Genomic DNA, 21,541 nt, shown 5'->3' with positions numbered 1-21,541 from the left:
CTTTGGAGTTTCGGACTGAAAATGAAATGGGATATAAATCAAATACATACATACATACATTATTTTAATGAAATGATCATGTGCGAGCACTCTAACTGCTAGCCATTAGATCATATTCTCTTCAAGAGATATTATATATTTATTATACCATAGTGGGCTATTAGGATACTGGCTTCTGTTTTTTGAAGTGTTTTAATCCATATTTCATGTCTGAATTTCATTACTGAAATACAGTAATGAATCACAATATTTATATCATCCTTTTAAAAATACAGATGGAAATATGCTTTAAGAAATGTGGTTGGTTTTTTTTAAAATATTGACAATTATCTTCTCCATTAAATCTGTTTTACTCCACTACCAAGACTTGTCACATTGTGCAATTCTAAGGTTTATCCCACAGTGCAACATTTATTTATATTCTGTTTCCATTTTCATTTCTCCTCTGGGCATTTTGATCCTATTTGCACCTGAAAGAACAAAAAGCTAAACATACACATACAAAAAAATATATATACTTTCGCTGAATTCTGAAAACATGCCAGGTTGTAATATTTAGTACAATTATTGTTATTTTCTTCTATGGCTAAGGCCGAATTCCTGTAAATATGACTGCAGTGGCAATTCAAAGTTTCTGATTAGACTCAGTTCATTGTAGCAAGAGTGAAAATATAGCATTTGTTTTTAAGATCGCTGACATCTTTTTTATTTCCATCAAAACTGACAAAACTGAGGAACCATTAGTATAAACTCCAACCCAAATAATTCTCTTGTCACAACTTTCATATTAGACTGATATAGACCAGTTTCACTATATCAATGGTGGGGAAGGGCCATACTCAGTCCCATGGACATCAGCCTGCTTTGCATGTCACACTGAAATAACTACAACTACCTACATTTTTTTTCTATCTCTCCTTCAGTTTCTGCCTCTTTTGAAGGAAAACAACACCTCTTGAGTCTCCCGGTTGTGAACAGTATTGGTTATGTTTTGCGATTCCTCAAAAAGCTTTGCCGCAACTTATTATGCGACAATCTTTTCAGCAACCAGCCTTTTCCACAATATAACACTTCTGAAAACCCAGAAGAATATGAAAATGGACAGATGGAATCAGGTAGGTTTAAGAGCTATAAAAATATGAATCTTCCAAGAGTGAGGCCGTTGGTGTAGTGGTTAAGGTATTGGGCTAGAAACAAGAAGACTGTGAGTTCTAGTCCTGCCTTAGGCACAAAGCCAACTGGGTGACCTTGGGCCAGTCATTTTCTCTCAGCCCTGGAAGGAGGCATTGGCAGACCATTTCTGAAAGAGCTTGCCAAGAAAACTGTAGGGACTTCTCCAGACAGTCTCCGAGGATCAGACATGATTGAATGGAAGGAAAAAAGATCCCACTAAGTTATTTCCAATTGATTATCATACCAAAATGTATAATGCTGCTTTTTGCTCCGCACCAACTAAAATTCTTTTCATACACATTTAAGTTGCATCTCAAATCAGATGTGATATAGCAGAACTCTCAGTCTTCACTTCTAAAATATATATAGGGGTTGGGCTTTTGGGGGAGGGGGGAAATCTAGCAACCCATTTTGATTGCAGCAGCATGGGGAAGAGTTTTGGCTGTTCTGCTGCATGGTGGTTTCCAGCTCTTAAGTTTCTAAAAAAGATGTTTAGTTCAAAGCTAGGAGGAAAAAATAGATACTTTCATATAATTAAAGTCTTCTTTGAGCTGTGTTTCCATAAAGTTTCCTAGGCAATAATAAGGTAGTACTTTGTCAATGGTTTTTTCCTGCATAGTGTTCATTTTTCAAACTGGCCCCAGTCCTGGGGTCTCCTGCCAAAGGAATTTTGCATCTGATCCTGCTTAGCTTTTGAGATGCGCCAATGTTAGCTAGGTGCCGCCACCTAATTTAAATTCTCTTGCCTGTATTTTTTTGTCAATTATAGAACTAATGCCAGTTTCAGGAAAGGAAAAGGAATTTAACCGAGGATGACTTTGCCTGTCACAGACCTTGCACTCTCTGAGGGAAAAAAATGGAGGACGGGGGTGGGGTGGGGTGGGGAGAAAGATTCATAGAAACTTCTTCCCAGCCATCCATTTTTCATTGGAAATTATAATGGGCTATCTGGGAACAGAGAAAGAGTGAGAAAACACTGGGAATTAAGGTGAAGATTTCTGAGTGCAGGGTTGGGAAGGTAGAAAAGTGAAAAGGAGCTATAAAGTAATTCTGTCTTAAGTACATCAGGTATACGTTGAGCGGGAGAACTAATTGGGAGACTTTCAAGACCCAGGTCAAGCTTTTCAAGGGTAGCAGCCTCAGGAAACAGAAACCGGTTGGATTTCTGGGGTCAGCTTTATTGATAAGAGGGTATTGTAGCAGAATCTTGTCCTGTCCAGTTTGGAATGGCATGCAGATATGTGGGAGAAAGCTGAGGAGGAACTGAAGAGTAGTCAGAGGGACACACCTTAGTGAGAAGAAGACGTAGCACTGGTGAGGAAGGGCTGTCGGGAACAACAGAAAGAGTTATAAAGATTACAGGGAATGTTTGTGATGTCTGTGTGTGTGTGTGTGTAAGAGAAAAAGAGTGTGTTAAATTCTTTTAAAAATAATGTAGGCAATTGGAGTACCTGATTTTTTCTGATTTTTGCAGTGATTCAAAATAAAGAAACCTTTGGTTCTGCTCTCTTCCATAGTGTAAGTGTGTGTGTATGGGGAGGAGAGAGAGAGAGAGAGAGAGAGAGAGAGAGAGAGAGAGAGAGAGAGAGAGAGAGAGAGAGAGAGAGAGAGAGAGAGAGAGAGAGAGAGAGAGAGAGAGATGTCTTGATATTCAGCATAACTGTTGGCCTTTCTGTGAAATGTGTTTTTGTTAAAGTAAAAAAAAAATCTAATTTCAAAAGCATTCATGTTGTGCATGTTTGGCCTCGCTTCTGCCATGTATTCTAGACAAATATAATTTGAGAGATAGGGGTTGTTTTTTTCCTTCTATGTCATCTTCAGGTCTGCCAAATATAGAGTCTTTCTTAGAATGTGCTGGCAAAGGAGGCTGTGAAATTTAAACTTTATACTGTCATATATTTTTTTATCCAAATTGTAAAATGCATTAAATGCTTTGAGGACTTCATTAAAAAGACTTTTAATGGCTCAACATAATAGTCATACGTGTCTTTCACCTGACTTCAAAGTTTTCTTCTGAAGGCAGAAAAACACAACAAACGCAATCTGAGTTCAGTTCCTTGTATGCCACAAATGTGCCATTTTATTCTTGCTTTCGCTTAGTCCTGTAGCATTCAATCTTCTTTCCCCAATACAATAATTGCTGCTCATAGCTTTGGAGTACAGTCAAAATAAATGGTTTTTATGGTTATCAGTATTTCTGGCTTTGGTTCGTCATTTAATTACCTGCACAATTCATTTATTGCCTCATAGATTCCTCTGCCTGGAACATTATCCTTTAAACAATACATAAAATATTAAGGTCAGGCTTAAAGGGGGAAACGGGAGATCTGTGCAATCTAGTCAACCACAACAATATTTAATAGAAAGCTATTTGCCTGTCTAAAGCAGTTTGTGAGGGGAAGGTTGCTAGGTTGTCTCCAGCATTTAAAATGAGATGCAGTGGGATGGTTTGAGGGGCCGAATTTTCATTCTTTGTGAAAGCTGAGCTCCAGTCAAAAGTAGAGTGCTGGTTCTGCTGCCTCTGCCAGGTCTTCAATGACAACAATGCAGTAAAGGGACAGGCTATTTCAAGGGCAACTGCAGGAGAGTTTAAAAAAAGTCAAGATGGTGTCCATGACTACATGATTGAACATCCTTCTCTTTTTTAATACGGACCACACATGCAACATACATATAAAAAAAAGGGTAGGGTTTCAGTTCAGCGGGCACAGAGGCCATCTTCACTCTTTTGTATGCCTTGTTTCTCCCCCGTCCAGACACCCCTCTATTGTGACCATAGCCTCAGTGGTGGGATTCAAATATGTGAACAACTGGTTCTCTATGTGGATGCCCCTTCCGGAAGTCCATTCTGGGCCTGGGCAACAAAAAAGTTAGCTACCAGTTCTGCCGAAGTGGTGCGAACTGGCTGAATCCCACCACTGCGTAGCCTAATGTGTAATTTTGTGAACATTTTCCCTACACAAACCAGACATGTTTGTGTACTCTGCTGCTTTCAGCTGAGGTCAGATGTGTTGCGCTCTTCTGACGTCACAGGAGAATCTGTTTGGTAGATTTCAAACCAGATTGATCAGTTTTGCTAATATATGGGTTTGGTTTTTTTAATCTTATACTGCATACACTCAGTATATAATTTTCAATTTTGTAAACAAAAATATGTGACCCTAATAGTTTAGATAAATTGGTGAATCTTAGGGAGACTTCACTGCCTAGCTCCACATGGCATGATTGCAGAAAGACTCAGTCATCTAGTTCCAAAACCAAGGTTCACAATTTTTTTTTAACCAGGGGCCACATTGACTGCTGATCATGCATCCCAAAATGTAGCTGTGATAGGAAGAATGGTGTGGTAATGCAGTGGTTAGAATGCAACATTGCAGGCTAACTCTGCTGACTGCCAGCAGTTCAATCCTGATTGGCTCAAGGTTGCCTCAGTCTTCCTTCCTTCCGAGGTCGGTAAAATGAGGACTCAGATTGTTGGGGGCAATAGGCTGACTCTATAAACCGCTCAGAGAGGGCTGTAAAGCACTGTGAAGTGGTATATAAGTCTAAGTGCTATTGCTATTGTTAAATACAAGAAAACAGTTATCATCTTATTAAATAGATAAGCAGCAAAGCTTTGAAGGCCGCAGGTGGTTCAGGAAGCACAGGTTGAGTCAGCAGTGGCAGCTGCATAATCTAGAATAATTCAAAAGTAGCCAATGTCCCAGGCAGATGCCGGCTAGAATAGAGCCTAAGATAGATAACAAGGTTCCCTTCCTCCCAGTGTTATTTATTAACCCTCTACAATCTGGCAAGTACCTCTGTTGGTTGCCTGATTAGCCACTGGTAACATGAAGAGGGAACCCGACATGTGGCTTTGAACACAGGTAACTTTTAGATAAAAGGCATTCAAAGTTATATATTTCAACACTATTTAAAAGCTACTGTATATAAACAGAGAGTGAACCCCACATTCATTAAATTAGGCAACATGATACCTAATCTCTGTCTGTCTGTCTGTCTGTCTCCCTCTTCTGTCTGAAAGAAATAGCAAATAGATTGACCCATCCCAATCTGGCCCGTTTTCCTAACTAATAAGGAAAGTTGCAGTTGAAGATATCCAAGGGAAGATTACTGTAGGGCATTGAAAAATGGGGGGTTGTCCCATGACTCCAATTACCTCTTCCCCTACATTCCTTCTTAATCTCCAAATTAATACTGCTTGCATTGAAATGAATGGTCTTTCAGTATCAGTTCATGAGACAGCATAAGCCTTTATTCTGATTTTCCCAAAGGCATCTGGTGAGAACACAAGATTGGACCAAGTGACCCTTGGCTTATATCCAGCACAATATTTTTACATTGGCTATATTCCTTAGTAACTAGGGGTTGTTGTTGTTGTTTTGACCAAGGAAAATACAGTGGTAGAGAAGGGAAAAAGACGAAGTTATATAACCCCAAAACAATGTTATAACCCCCCAAATGAATGGCGGGCCTGCTACTTCCTATACAGTAGTTTGCTTCCAAGAAAAATTTAGAGCAGCCTTGCAGCCTCCAGATATGTAAGACTACAACATCCATCTCCTAAACTAGCACACTAGTCCTGACCTTGAGAACAAATGGAGATTCATTTGAATCACCACATCTGAAGGGAGAAGGTGTTGTGGAGACTGTTACTATGAACATGGGAATATGGTCAGTTGCCAAAAGGATGAATCCTTCACTACGGGCTCAGCAGGTCACTTTTAAATTTGCATATAATATTATGAAGACTCCTTCTTATCAGAGAGAAATCATCTACCGAGAAAAGAGAGATCTCCATTTGCTCCTGTAGCAAATTCTGAATCCCCAGGCAGTCTTTGTTTCCTTTATTGTTTTAATGTGCATGTGCAGAAAATGTGATAACATTCTGGACATAATGCACAGTCTAGTTCATTCGTGTTTCTGAAATTAAACTGTCAAGAGCTATCTTCCCTGGTAGCATTTTAATGACTAATATTTTTTGTCATAATGGCTTGCTAATGCCAATGAATAAAAGAAAATATTATAGTGATGCAGAGAACACCGATGGAAAATAAAATTTGAAATATTATAACCACTGCTTTTTACCAGAGTATCGGTATTTTGCAGCAGCAGGTAACCGGGATTCAGTGTAAGGTGAAAGATAAGAAGCCTCTCCAATGAATCCATGATTCCCACTCTTTGATTCTGCCACCCATCATTATAGTATCATGCCTAAAGCATTCTAAAATAGTAAGTTACACCAAGGTTTTTTCAGGATGTGTCTCACAGAACACCGTATAGCTTGATGAGACTAAAGACAAAGAAACCTCCATCCACACAGACAATTTTCTTTCATTAGAGCTTTGCCTCTTGATCCTGGATCCCAGGATTTTTTATTTTTTTTAATCAACAGGTTTTGCAGCCTGAAGAAGTTTGAAAACTCAGGAAGAAAGGAGAGGAGAGAGGGAAGAGAGTAGAGGAGGGGGAAGGAAGTAGGAAGGTTGGAGGGAAAGAGGAGGAGAAGGGAGAAAGGGGAGGGGAGTGGTGAGGAAAAGAGGAGAGGAGAAGAGAGGAAGAAGAGAGAAGTAGGAAAGAAAGGAGAAAGGGAGAAAGAAAGTAGAGAAGAGGGAAGAGAGAGAAGGAGGGTGGATACAGTGAAAGGGGAAATGGACGAGCAGACTTACGTGTATGTATTTATGTATGGCGATATATAATACCTACAGCATTACTGATATAACAAATGTTAAATACTTGAAAAAATGTTTATATTTCATTGGTTAGTTTGTGGTATATTAAAGGAACTGTGAAAAATAATAAATAAATAAATAAATAAATAAATAAATAAATAAATAAATAAATAAATAAATAAATGTATGTTTGAAAACTCTGAATTAGACAACTGCTGCCAAGGAGTCAGTGCACTACAGGACGACGTCGGCTTCTCCCCTGTAATTCGCTAACAAACCCCCATTTCAAATAAGACGTAGGGCTTGTATCAATAAAAAGCATTTTCTCTGATTAAAGATTAAAGATCTGTCAAAATCCATTTTGATTATTTTCATGACTCAAAATCTAGCACAAGGTTTTACTAATTAAGTTCCCCTTTCACACCTTTCTTTTGTAAGTGCAAGCGAAGAGGAGACTTAGTAGTCAGGTAATCACTAACTGTTCTGTGATTTATTTTGTGCCATTGAGCAGGATGAGACCTCTGCTCCATCTTTCCAGAAAACTCCTGAACTTACATATTTATTTAAGTCTAATAATACCTTTTCTGCACAAATTCAGATAATCATCCCAAAGCAATTTAAGCTCCGAGTCTCAGGTTGTCAGTGATGGGCAGTATTAATTAACTACGTACCTACTATCTTAAAAATTAACTCCAACCTATTTTTATTATAAATCCTCATTAATAATTTGTGCATAATGCAACTCTTTCAATTTACAGTGGCTCACACTTAAATTTGCTAGTGGATTTAAACTGTCTGTCCAGTATTTAAAACAGAATAAAAACAAGTTCCAAAATCAATTTTCTTGCTTTTGGAAATAGCACTGTATTCCAGGATAACCTGATTCTTCTTTTTCAAGCAGAAACAGTTATACCTGAGGATTATCTGGTTGAACCCCTGGCTACAAAGCACTACAGCATTGATCCCTCTGATTCAGCATTTAATTGCATGGGATCTTTGTACTCTATGAGACAGAGTTCTGGAGAGGGACGGCACGGCGGAGGATCGTCTTCTTCCTGCAGCCATCGTTCTGCTCAAGTGGCTTCTGGAGGACCATCAACCGCTACTCTGAGGCATCAAACATCCAGCCCAACCAGAAACGGAACCATTCTGGAAGGAAACAGAAATGGTAACTTTTAACACTTTCCTTGTCTTGTAATGATTTTATCATCTTACTGATTTCTATAGTCTTGAGAAAGCAATTGTGTGTACAGTAATTGCATGCAGAAAACAGTAGGATTGTGGCAACAAACCTTGACACCCTTCCCCAACCTTTGTGCAGTAACTCTGCAAGGATGGAGACTCTGTGCAAAGTCTGCAGACATGCAGGGCTTATTCATGCAATCTAATGCACACAAGTCCATAGAAGTTATGCTTAATGCTGTGACATAAACCCACACAAATTATACTATCTGTACAAGTCACAATTATGAAAGTAACTTTAGATTTCCCATTCAGTTCTTTTGACTGCTCTGATGCAAACAATGATTTAGAACTCTCATTTAGCTCCTTTTGTATTTCATGTAACAGAGGAACATTGCTGAAGTTTGCATATTATTTCTTTCTTATAAAACAGATATCATCAAGATGTTATTTTGTAAAGATGCCGGGCAGCATCAAATGTAGTCCAATCTATCTATGCTGTGTTCTGAGCGTGGAAAAGGTAGAGTAGGAATCTCATACTGGGGGCTACTAAAGATGCCAGATGGGGTCAGTTAATCATAATAAGACATAGATTGTTGATGTATCTATTTAACTTCCCTGCAAGTTCTCCCCTTAATCTTATTATAAAAGAAAATAACATTGTAAATATGAACATTTAAAAGTTCGGACATGAGATTTAGATATTAACTATCATTTGAAAATAATAGTTTCAACTTTTTTTTCAAAATGAAGGAAAATTGGACCCTACAGTATTTAATAAATATAGTATTTTTCCCCCCAATTGAACAAGGAATCTTTTGCCTTCCAGAGACTATGGGATCTGTTATACTGTCTGAGGTTAATGAGAGATGAGATCCCTTCTGTAAATTGCAATGTATGAAGGAGACTTTTTGAAATAAGATTACCAAAAATCCAAATTAGATGGCAGCAAAGTTTTCTGCATCTCCTTACTGTCACCTACGTCTGGGTTGTTTTTTTTTTGTAGCCCATGTCTTCAGTCAGACAATTTAAACAGTTATTGTGGGGTCTTTGGTGCTCTCTGAGCTTGGTGGTTTTGTTGCAGACATTTCATTGCCAAACTAGGTAACAACATCAGTGCACCAAGCTCAGAGAGCACCAAGGTCCCCACACTTCAACCCTGAGCTACAAGTATTCTCTTCTGAGCCTTGGTGGTGCAGTGGTTAGAATGCAGTACTGTAGGCTACTTCTGGTGACTGTCGGCTGCCAGCAGACTGGCAATTTGAATCTCACCGAATCAAGGTTGACTCAGCCTTCCATCCTTCTGAGGTCGGTAAAATGAGGACCCAGATTGTTGGGGGCAATAGGCTGACTCTGTAAACCACTTAGAGAGGGCTGTAAAAGCACTCTGAAGCAGTATATAAGTCTAAATGCTATTGCTATTCTATTGGTTAAACAGATATTGTCCAGTCGAGGAGCAGATTTTGCTGCTACAATAAATTTATCTCATTGGTAAGTGACTTACCCCATAGTTTGTTCACACAATGTTCTTGCTAAATACAGTTCCATCAAAAGGTCATCAATAATGAATCCTTAGACAAGATAAGAAAGAGACCTGAATTATCCTCTCCTTACTCCTACCACCTACCATACCTAAAATATTAAGTCATAAGAAAAAGGGTTGATAAGACAGGAAAGAACTTCAGTATAAGAACCCAATGTTATCATTTAACCTAGTGGCAGCAAGATTTTAAACTATATCTATTTATCACCAAAATGCAATTATGCAACTTCTGACCAGATAAAATCAGTATTGCTACCCAAGAGAAAACATAACTTTCATAAAGGTACGGGTATCTTTTTTTTTAAAGGAAGTTAACCTGTTGTAGTGGTTAAGGCTTCGGGCTAGAAACTAGGATACTGTGAGTTCTAGACATATCTATGATTGAAGCCTGTTGGGTGACCTTTGGCCAATCACTCTCTCTGAGTCCTAAAAAGAAGGCAAAGGCAAACCACTTCTGAAAAATGTTGCCAAAGAAACTTCAGGGACTTTTCCAGGCGATCACCAGGTATCAATAATGATTTGAAGGCACATGCACAGACAAGGTACCTGCATAGCCCTAATACATTCTGCCTGGAGACTGGAATTCTGATCCAACTCCCTTCTTTCTTGGAGCATACAGGACTCAAGATTTTGGTGGGCAGTGCATTCAGAAGCCTGATCAGTGCAGCCCAAATCTCTTCTGATTCGCAGGCTGCTATGTGCTGGGCAACAAAGGAGGCAGGAAAATTTCTCCTTGATCTGAGTGCTTTTAAATGGCAGGTGATACGCAGAAATGACGTGCTCATGCTGTATGTTGTTTTCTGGTAGTATGAAGGGGATCCAGAATCTGCTGTAATGTTAATGCTATGCAACTCTGTTACCTCCAGGGAAACTGAGTCCCAGGTGAGCAATCACATATCTATAAAGACAGGACAACAAGCTGCTTCTAAGCCAGGAGCTGAGAAATCAAATCAAAACAAAACAGATCTTGTTCCCTAGACCAGGGCTCATGCTGGGTGAGGAATTCTGGGAGTTGAAGTCCACAAGTCATAAAGTTGCCAAGGTGGGAGACCCCTGCACTAGACCAAAGGGTTACACTGATTGGACTGAGAAAGTAAAACAGAAGAGGTTGAGCAAGGCTTTAATTATTTGCAGCATTGCAATCTTTAGGATTGGGCCTAGAGGAGACAGTCATTCCATTCATCAATACTAGCTGCTATATTTTCTGCAGAATTGATTATGTTGGCTCTTTCTTCTTGGGGTGATTGTAAGTCTGCAATTCCCATTCTTCCAAAAAGGAAACTTTGAGAAGTTCATTGCATGGAGTGAAAAGTATACAGAGATCAGTCACTGTACAGTTCTTTACAGGAAAAAAAAGCAGCATTAGTATGGGAGCTCTTGAAATGCTATGAGTCAAGTGGCTAAATTCTAACTTCATGCAGCTTCTGGTTGCCAGGAACAGGGGGTGTTTTATGTAAATCCAAATCTGCTCGTCAATGTTATCACATTCTGTGTACACTGTTTAAGAATGGATAAATAGGTTCACTTTCCCTTTGAAATGCTTTCTAAGTTTTTAAGTACCCCATAGTTCATTTACATTTTTCCTTTCCACCTGCCAAAGCCAGGAAATTGGATTTTATCTAAATTATGATCTTTATGGGTAATTATTGGTAGCAAACAGTCCTCTCTCTTTGTAATTTGAGTATTCTTTATCATCTTGATTAATTCTGATGACAAGTGCCCTAGGATACCTATGACATGTGAGAGATGAGATTGTTATTAATGTATTTAATCCCTGGTGTGAATAATTTCAGATGCATAAATGCAGGATTTATATACAGGAAGAACTCCTACAGCAAGAAAAAAAGCAAAACAAAAAATAACTATATACAATATTCATGAAGAAGAGTGGTGTCAGCCAGTTTTGCATCAGTTCTGTTGACTATCAATTAACTCAGTTCAAGATGTTGAATTTAGTCTCTTAAACTCTTTATGATGTGAGTCCAAAATTCTCCTGGAAGGTCTTTTATGGAATTCATTTTCGTGGTTAGTTTATAAACAAACAGCTGAGCTTATTTTGTTCATTTTTTGGAATTTTTGAGCTTAACATTTAAAGCCTGTAAATGCCAAATAGAGGAAGTCTTAGTAATAAGACTACCTTTATCAATATATTACAGCAATGGACCTTATGTTCATAAACCTTAATCACTGTAACTTTAAACAGGCAATAATCTCTTATAATCTCTATTTATTTAACAGCTTACACTGTCCTTCTGGATCTTTCCTAGTAATATGTTTGAACCTCTTGGCTCTCCTGTTGTTCATCTACTAACTAGACATTTCAATTCCTCCATATCTCTCATACCCCTAATTTGTCTCTTAATCACTTATATTGTATAATGCTCTGTCAGACATTCTGATGCTGCTTTGTACAGCAGTAGTAGAGTAGAAAATAGAAAACTACAATATAGAACATCAGGTCACTGGTCTGCTTTTTCAGAACAGTTAACATTACCCAACACAGTTCTGCAGCCTCAAAAAAGGACAATCAGTTCCTGCTCTACAAAGAGAAGGTGGAAATTGCATCTGGAGTCTTCAGTGGGCTGCTATCTACTGGGATTCTGCTGTTCCTTGACTCTTATCAAGGATGTACATCCATGCTGATATCTAGATAGTTCTTGTAGCAGACCACAGACCAGGCAGGCTAACACGAAGTTAGCACTGTTGCAATTCCTGAAGATATTTTGCGGTTTGCGCGTGTGGCGCTTTTGAACGCGCAGGAAGAGCTCTCTCCCTGCCATCCGATCCTTCTTCATTGAATGACCCTGAAAAGGGTTGAAAGTCGCCCTGGAGGGGCGACCACCGCAAGGAGGCCCTCCTGTGATCTTGGAAGGGCGGCAGCCCTCCGCTTGAATCCAGAGCAGCTCCTTTTGGCCCGAAGAAGAGACCGACCATCAAGATGGCCGATCATTAAGCCGTTCCCTGCCGAAAGCCAAAAGCACCATCTAACACAACAAAGCAATCTGGAGGACCTGGGTGAGACCTTACCTTTCTTATCCCCCTAACTGCCTGCCTGTGGGACTTTTCTGAAAAAATTTTCCCCTTTTTTTTTAAACAATGGCATTTGTATACTTGGGGAATAACATTTTAAGCCTTAAAGCATGGAAGGAAAAGAAAATCATCTGATTAAGCAAAGAAATTAAGCAATCTTATTTCTACTCATTAAAAAGCTCCTATTTTCTGTTTAAGATGTGAATTAAGGAAAAAAGAATGGACTAATTATACAAAAGCTTTATATTAATTTGGGGGAAAAAGAACTTTACAACTTATTCTATATGCTATTGATGACATCTTGTGGCTAAACTTGGAATTGCAAGTAAACCTTTTGCTTATTGTGAGAGCTGACTGAATAACAGAGCTGTCCTTGATACTATCTTCAAAGATAAGTGTGGGAACACCTGGCACTGAAAACAACTTTTAGGAGCATTGGAGGTGCAAAATTATTGACTCTTATTAAAATAGCCTCCATGGAAGACTTAGCTGTAAACACCAACGAAATGCATGACTATATCCCACCACTTAATTACAAATTGATATTGGACATAATCTTGGCTATAACTGAGCAAATTAAAGCCAAATTGCATGATAAACCTGACAACTTAAAGCCACTAAACCAAACTTTGATTTTAAATGATGAACTGACAATTCAAAAACAAATAGAAGAATTGGAAATTAACATCAAAATAAGAGACTTCAAAGAGCAACAAACACAGCCTACAGAGAACCTTGAAGTCCGAACTCCAACTTCAACTACAAAACTTACAACTCAAAAAACAACACCCGAAGAAAGCAACATTAAGAGTGAAGATATCAAAGGCCTTCAAATACAGTATGTTGAGGATTCAGCTAATCAAACGATAACAACATTAGCTAATAGTTTCTACCTAACCCAGATGGAAATGGAAGAAGAAAAAGATCAGACTGAATTAATGACAATTATATTACATCAAACATCAAAAACTGAGCTATTCAAGCAATATTTCAATGATTATAAAGGGGACACCAGCTTGGCAAAACTATCATTTGGATGGTCTCCTCGGATTCAAATAAGAGGTGGAGGAGGAAAGGGAGACACATTTAAAAATGCAAAGACACTAAAATGGAAGCCTGATTGGTACAAAAGGAAGGGGAGAGTTAGATTTAAAATTTTAGACTTATCTCTTTTTTGGGATTTGCAAGGACAGAGCTTAAAAAATCTCTTTTGTTGGACTAAGGGGAATCTTATATATATAAACTGGAATCTTACAGTATATATATAAACTGATTTTACATTTAGGTTTTAGATCTTTAAAGGAAAACAAAATTAAGCTTTTAGAATAAAAATTTGAACTATACTATAGAATTTAGAATCTTATAACAAAAGATAATATGTCAATAATTGTTGAACGGTTAAGACAAAAATATTTTTCTAATAATTGGTGATTTGTTAATATGAAAACTAGACTTTACTGGTAAATCATAAGAATGTTTTGTAATGAACAATGTAAGTTTTGTAGACAAGAGTATTATTCCAAATAGTATCATATTGAGAGCCACATAGCCAATGTGATGAATTGGAATTAGGGAGAGGTCTATGGAAATCTATCTTTGTTTGAATTTCAGTTAGTTCTCTTCTCCTCAAGCTATCTGTCAAGCCGTCCCCGATGAAAACACAGTCAATGAGCTGTGGTACGGTTAACAACGATGGGTCCTTTATTCACAAACTCCAAAGTAAACGAAAAGTCAGCGTTGGAAGCCACACGCCTCCAACGCAGGCTTTATAACCGATATACATCTCGGCCCCACCCTCCCCACAACAAGCCAGCATCGGGCTGGTGCCTATTAAACCCCTGTCCTCCTTCCACCCCCTTCCACGTCCTTGTGCCCGTGCTCCCCTGTGATCTGTTTGCCTCAAAGTAAGTATCCTGTGTGACCCTCCAGCCTCCCCCCAGTCCCGACCCTAAACTCCCAGCGCATAACCATCCCTCTGTAACCCATCACGTCTTCCTCACCCCCACCTAACTCTAATACACCTTTCCACACGTCCCATAATGAGTCTTTGTCAGGTCCCGGCTCCAGACCATCCGGAGTTGCTGGTGTTGGCTGATTGTCGGGAGACCTCCCTGACTTGCAGGCAATGACGTAGACAGGCCTGTCCTGCCAGGACCCCTCTCAACTGGCCATGAGCCCTCCTGGCGTAAGCCTATCCATGGTCGGGCCTCCGGTGTGAGGAACGCCTGCCTCTGTCGGCAACTGTTGGAGTCCTTGTGTGGCTGAGCAGTCCGGGCTGTCCTTTCGAGCACCTGCAGGTCCTCCTGCGGGACCCTCTAACGCAGACGTGACTAGGAGCCGCGAATCAGCTGGCTGTCGGAGCGGTGGAACCGGGAGACGTGGAACAGCTGGTTGCCAGGCTCATGAGGTGACTGATGGCTGAGAGGACCTTGCTGGAGCCCGTGAAGCAGGAGGTAACCGGGCCTGCGCAGCTGGGTCCTGCGGAACAGCTGGCTGTCCGGCCTGTGCAGTCGGGCAGACGCCCAGCTGACCGTTGGGACCGCCGCTTATCCACAGCCTCCTCCCGTGTTTGTTTGGGCGCAAGGCTGTGTGGGTGGGTGGATACATTAAGTCCTGTACCAGTTCCCTAACGCCCCTCGTAATCTCAGGCCCATGGGGCTCGACACTATCATATGGGATTGCTTTGAGGATAAACTGAGGTGAGACTAGTTTTAGTTTCACACGCACTTTATCAGACTGAAAAACAGAGTTAGGGTTAGAGATACTCAAAGGGTAGGGGATTCCCACACTCTCCTCTAAAATATAATAGACAACACCACAGAAATGGTTTACATTTCACCATATGAACTGCAGCCAATTGAGGTTATTCCCTGGTTTAAACTGACACATGAATTGCATGATTTACTAAAGTCTTGTTTTGGCTTTTTTTGATGGCTGTTTTAATCAGTTACCTGTGACAATAATAGCCGGGGTTATTTTATTTATTTATCATATTTATGTAGCCGTTCATCTCATGTAGTGACTCTGGGTGACAGACATAATAAAACAATCCAAATATCTAAAATCATAAATAAAAACAAAATGGTGAGATTTTGTTGTTGATAGAAGCATATGAGTTCTGAACAAAGTCCATGAGTTTCACACTTAAAGTTCAAAGAAATAGAACACTTAATGTCAAAAAATAGAACAGGGTAATAACAAGTAGGATATGGGGATGGGATCAAAGCAAAGTTATGGAACAGCTGTTTTGCATGCATGTTGCAGAATTTGGTACTTATATTCAATCAGCAACTTGGTAGCTAATATCTTTTTTCTTTCATGGCACAAGAAATGGAAGCATTTATAGCTGATCTTTCTACATCTTCTCCCATCTCATTAGCATCTCTCTTTTATATGTATTGATCTGGAATCACATATACAATGGATAAACAAATACTAAAGATCTATTTAGAAATCAAATAAGAAATGAGGGAAGTGACAAACCAACTGCAACAATGCCATAACTATAGCATTAAAAAAGAAATATAAATGTGCAAGACACATTGTACATTTAACAGACAGAGATGGACACAAAAAGTAATATAAATATAAATATAAATAACACATGTCCACTTGGATTAGCTTGGATGGACTGTGAAAAGATCTCAGTCCCACTTGGGATGCCTTAGCAAAAGACTGAACGAAGCTGTCATTTCATATATTATCTGAATTTCAACATTATCTGGATGAAAATGACAGTGAAGTGATAAAGTGAAAATATCTAGACTGGATGCAAGTTCCTTTGAATTTAATTGCAAGAAGATATGAAGTGGCAATAAAGCAAAATATGTATAAAAATCAATAGCTGAACTAATTTAAATGTTATTGCTTTTAGATATGTTGAAGGCATAGAATTGCACTTCCACTAAACACTAAGAAATATCCTATCAGAAGAAATTATAGGCTGTGTTCACACAAGGAAACCCTTAGTTTAATTAACCATAGTTAACTAATTCAACCTAATTGATTGGATTCACATAACATACTATGCCACGATCTGCCACAATCATTGTAGGTCGGTATATCAACCATAGACGTTTATACATAGGCAAGTTGCAGCCCTTCAGTTATTGCTGAATTAAAAACTCTCAGCACCCTTTATCCTTAACCATACTGACTGAATGCCTAAACCAGTGTTTCTGAACCTTGGAGACTTTAAAAATTCCCTAGACAACATGGGAGTTGAAGTCCATACAACTTAAACTTGCCAAGGCTGAGAAACACTGAGGTAAACATTGCATTTTCACTATTCCTGGAGGTCTACAGGTTCCTCACCTCTGCTTAGGCTGTAAAGCAGAGATTGATAATTGTTTTCAGGCCCTGGATTCCCCCCCCCAAATTACCTGAAATCTTGTGAGATCTCTTGTTTCAGGACTTTTCCTTCAGCTTAAATCTCATGAGGATTGGTGATCTTCTGTCATTATAGCTATTTAAAAATCCTCTAAATAATTTAATTTGGAGGAATGACATTAGCGCATTGCCAAGAACAGATTTTCTAGGCCGGTGTTTTTGGATGTTTTGGAATTACAGTTCCCAAAATTCCCAGCCAGTCATTCATGGTTATCCTGGGTAGGAATTTTGAGTTGAACTTTAAAACAAGGATGGACAGCTTAGAATTCTCTAGAAATTGTTGGTCTGTGACTTCTCCAATGCCTTGTGATTGCCTCTATTAGCTGAGGGGTCTGAAATCCCCAGAAGTTAGGAGACACCAAATTGTCTAATGCTAGATGGAACATTTCTGAAGGGTGCAGAGTTGGGAAAGGTTTCTATAGAGGATAAAGAGAAGCAAAAAGAAGAAGAAACAAGTATTTTCTATGGAACTTGGATTTCATTGGCATTCCCCACAATTATTAGTACCAAAGAAATTCAACAACCAATGAGAATGCTGCTTGTTCCTGAATACAAGATAACTTATGTGTCCCAACCTGGTTGTTTAGAAAAAAAAGAGCTTTCAGCTACATTGATAGTGAAAGGAATAACTTTATTAAAGCCAAGTGGTTACAAGATAGAAAAAAACAGATCTGAGATTTGAACACAAAAACTGCCTACTTACTTTCCCCTTTCCCACATCCTCCCCCCCCCCCGACTATCTCCCCAATGTCCAATTGGATTCAAACCATTTTTTGGGGGGGTAACAGTTCTGACGCTTAGCTGTGGTGTTGGTGATGTTTCGCATTCTATTCCCATAGTTGTGACCTTGGAGTCAGTTGGATGATCTCTTCCCCCCCGCCCCCCAGGATTTATGGCAGTCTGGTATCAATGAAACAGTGGTGAGGTGAAGCAGAATGGCAGCACTGACATTATGTTTCCTTCCTGGAGAAGTCAAAAATTGACAAGCATTAACATTATAAAAATGCATTTATTAAAACTTTCTTATTAAGTTCAGAAAATAGGCTCGGCCATGTTTTGCTTAATTATGACTTATTGGTTAACCATAACTGACTGGGTTCATACAAAATGGTCAGCTTTGAAACATACTTTAAAATTTACAGGAGGCTGAGTTCACACACGATATTAAACCAAACCCAAAGAAACTTTCCTACAACTTAAAATGACATGCAAACACAGTCATTGTATCAATGTAACCTAGTTAAATAGACCTCAAATTGTTTGGTATTGCTGGCAGTAGCCGACACACTACTGTTGAAACAGTGAATGAATTGTCATGTGTTATTCTCTCCCACCAACTCTTGCTTCACTCCTGTAGCCTCCAGTCCATCTCCAGAAAGACAGGATGCAACAAGACCCATGAGCAAAAATCCTTTGACCTGGACTGTTGATGATGTGGTATGGTTTGTTAAAGATGCAGATCCTCATGCTTTAGGACCCCACGTGGAACTCTTCAGGAAACATGTACGTAAGAAGGCTTTCTGTGATAAATGACAGGATCCAAATTTAACCTTCTAGCAAACGGCTTTGGTCTGTACTTGAACCAATGTAAATTGAAATGGTTTGACAGCTGACAAAAATTAGTCAAAGTGAGTCTTCCTCCAGGCAAATACAATTCATCCTAGGACAGTGTTTCTCAACCTTGGCAACTTGAAGATGGGTGAAGTTCAACTCCCAGAATTCTCCAGCCAGCATGGCTGGCTGGGGAATTCTGGGAGCTGAAGTCCACACATCTGCAAGTAGCCAAGATTGAAAAACCCTGAACCCAGATCTCACACACAACTTGATGGCAATCATATCTTAAAGAGCCTGAGGTAGGGCTTGGATGGATTCAGAGAGGATGATTCTAAAGCTCATTGTTAGTGCTACAGCTAAACAGGGACTCCATGGCCGGGCAGCCTGCCACTGAGGGTCAACTGCAAGAGAACTGAGTGGCAGAACCATTTTCTTGTGCACTCCCCTGAAATACCACTCCAGTCACTGTGGGAAAAAGTCTGCTGAAGAGCTAGACTAGTGGACTGACCTTGCTGGGCTTTTCATTTTCAGTGAGAAGATTATCCAACAACTAGGCTTGCTAGTGTTTTTGTAGAACAACAATCCTTTGTAAGGAAGATGAGAATACAAAGGTACATCAGTTTTAAATCCTCCCCTCACCCCAGCACTCACTCCCCTCCTGCTTATAATTCAGTCAGCTTCACAGGGAAACCTACAAGAGGTCTAGTGGTTGATTAAAACTATCACCGTATTCAGCTCAATTATGCCTTTGAATTACTCATTTCTGAGCAATTGTTAACCTTCATAGCTAAACTGGATTAACAAGAAGACACCAGAGGTGAGAGACAAGTGATTACTCCATTAACCTTAACCACAGTTTTCAGCACGTTAAATCATTTTAAAGAGCAGGGGCATCATTTAAACTGATGTCCTGAATGCCACTGACATTCCCAGCTCCTGACTTCCTTTCCTTGCATTCAGCTAATTTAGCTGTGACATGCCCCCACTGTCCAATTAGAAGAATTACTAATTTAACTTATCACAACAAAGAGAGATCAGCAATGTTATTTACTGAAAACAACACCAGTAACTTCAACACTGTGTGTTTTAAGGCATGCTTCATTACTCTGGGATGGCTGATCTTCCCCAGATCCTAAATCACAGGCTCCAGCTCAACCCGGCCAAGACTGAGTGGCTTTACGTACCGGCATCTCGTCTTGTCCAAGAGGTTCCATCTTTGGTTATGGGGGTAGAGGTGTTGCCTCCCGTTGATAGGGCGCGCAATCTAGGCGTCCTCCTGGATTCACGACTCAGTTTTGAAGATCATATTGGAGTCGTGGCCAGGAGGGCATTCGCCCAGGTTCGCCTGGTGCGCCAGTTGCGCCCCTATCTGGACCGAGATGCCCTACGTACGGTCACTCATGCACTCGTTACCTCTCGGATAGATTACTGCAATGCTCTCTACATGGGGCTGCCCTTGAAGACCACCCGGAGGCTCCAGCTGGTACAGAATGCGGCCGCGTGGGTAGTGATGGGAGCATCCCGATACTCCCATATTACACCCCTCCTGCGTGAGCTGCATTGGCTACTGGTTGTCTTCCGGGCGAGATTTAAGGTGCTGGTACTTACCTTTAAAGCCCTACATGGCTTAGGCCCGGGATATCTGCAGGACCGTCTGCTGCCGGGGACGACTTCCCATTGCCCAGTGCGCTCACAGAGAGGGCCTCCTCAGGGTGCCGTCGGCCAGACAATGTCGGCTGGCGACCCCCAGGGGAGGGCCTTCTCTGTGGGAGCGCCAGCCCTTTGGAATCAACTCCCCCTTGAGCTTCGGATGGCCCTGGACCTCCGGTCCTTTCGCCGCGACCTCAAGACGTTCTTTTTCCATTAGGCTGACCTGGATTGATAATGGGTTTTTAAAAGTTTTAATTTTAACTGTGTAATTAATATTTGGGGCTGTTATTTAATTTTTTCTTAACTTTTGTACTGTTGGTTTTTATTGTTATTAGCCGCCCTGAGTCCTCTGGGAGATAGGGCGGCATATAAGTCCCATAATAAATAAATAAATAAATAAATAAATAAATCGCTACATAGATTCTCCTTGCGAGCTGGGCCGAACTATGCAATTTCAAGGGAGAGGTAGAACAATATAAGGAAAGTTTGGGCTGGATTTAAATATTGGCTGAGCACAACAGGCATTCTTTGGTTGCAGGTTAGGTTATGTAAATTCTGCCCTTGTTGTTTCTAAGCCAAAATTTATAGCTTAGTATATCGTATAAACTCAATTGCTTGTGGTCTGTTCAACATGCTGTACTTAAATTGTGTTTGAGTGTGGAAACGGAGTTCAGGGGTACAGTTAAAATCGAAGCCGTCTGGCTAATTAACAAATAAAGCCAATCCAAAAGTGAGATTTGATGCAACAGAATTCTGATTGAATTCTGATTCATGATCAAAAAATTAGTACAGAAGAGAAAGTGCAGCCTGTGAATGAAGACAGATTTAACCTGTTCATTCAGAAATGGATCTACTGCCTCCAATGATGCATAGAACTGAAATCATTTGTATTTCTTAACGTCATCTTTGTATAGATTATTTTAGCTTTATTTCCAATTAGCTTACCCCTTACCTTTAAAAAAAATATTTTATTAATTTTCTAAATTTTACAATCATAAGTACTTAATAAACAATGTGTTGTTTGGGTCCATTGATACATATTAACTTTCTCAGACTAGTTCCAATACTACACCATCCAGTGCTTCCTTGATCCTCTCTTCTTTGGGTGGTATGCATTTTTCCACACTGGGCAAATTATACAATTCTTGTTACTGTTAATACATATACAATTAAATATAGGCATCTTTATCACATTTTATGGTATTGTACATAATATCAGTAGTGTCAATTTATAATATCTTTTCTAGCCAAAACATATCTCAATTGCATTTGCACTTAAAATCCATTTGTTCAATCAATATCCTGTTTTTCTCACTTTTTTAAAATTTTAATTTCCCCTCAGTGTTCAAAG

General features: G+C 39.6%; 1 protein-coding gene across 1 annotated transcript in view; it reads left to right on the top strand.

Annotated features, from left to right (window-relative positions):
* SCML4 (Scm polycomb group protein like 4) overlaps nt 1–21,541 on the top strand; it is a 44,487-nt gene that overhangs the window by 16,818 nt on the left and 6,128 nt on the right. The window contains exons 4-6 of the mRNA XM_081325836.1: nt 924–1,115; nt 7,741–8,010; nt 18,344–18,489. Coding sequence (XP_081181962.1) covers nt 924–1,115; nt 7,741–8,010; nt 18,344–18,489 — 608 coding nt within the window. The remainder of the gene's footprint in view (nt 1–923; nt 1,116–7,740; nt 8,011–18,343; nt 18,490–21,541) is intronic.

Source organism: Vipera berus (assembly GCF_964194415.1).
Source record: "Vipera berus genome assembly, chromosome: 1".
In the NCBI taxonomy this organism is placed as follows: Eukaryota; Metazoa; Chordata; class Lepidosauria; order Squamata; family Viperidae; genus Vipera; species Vipera berus.
This window is presented reverse-complemented; position numbering and strand designations above follow the sequence as displayed.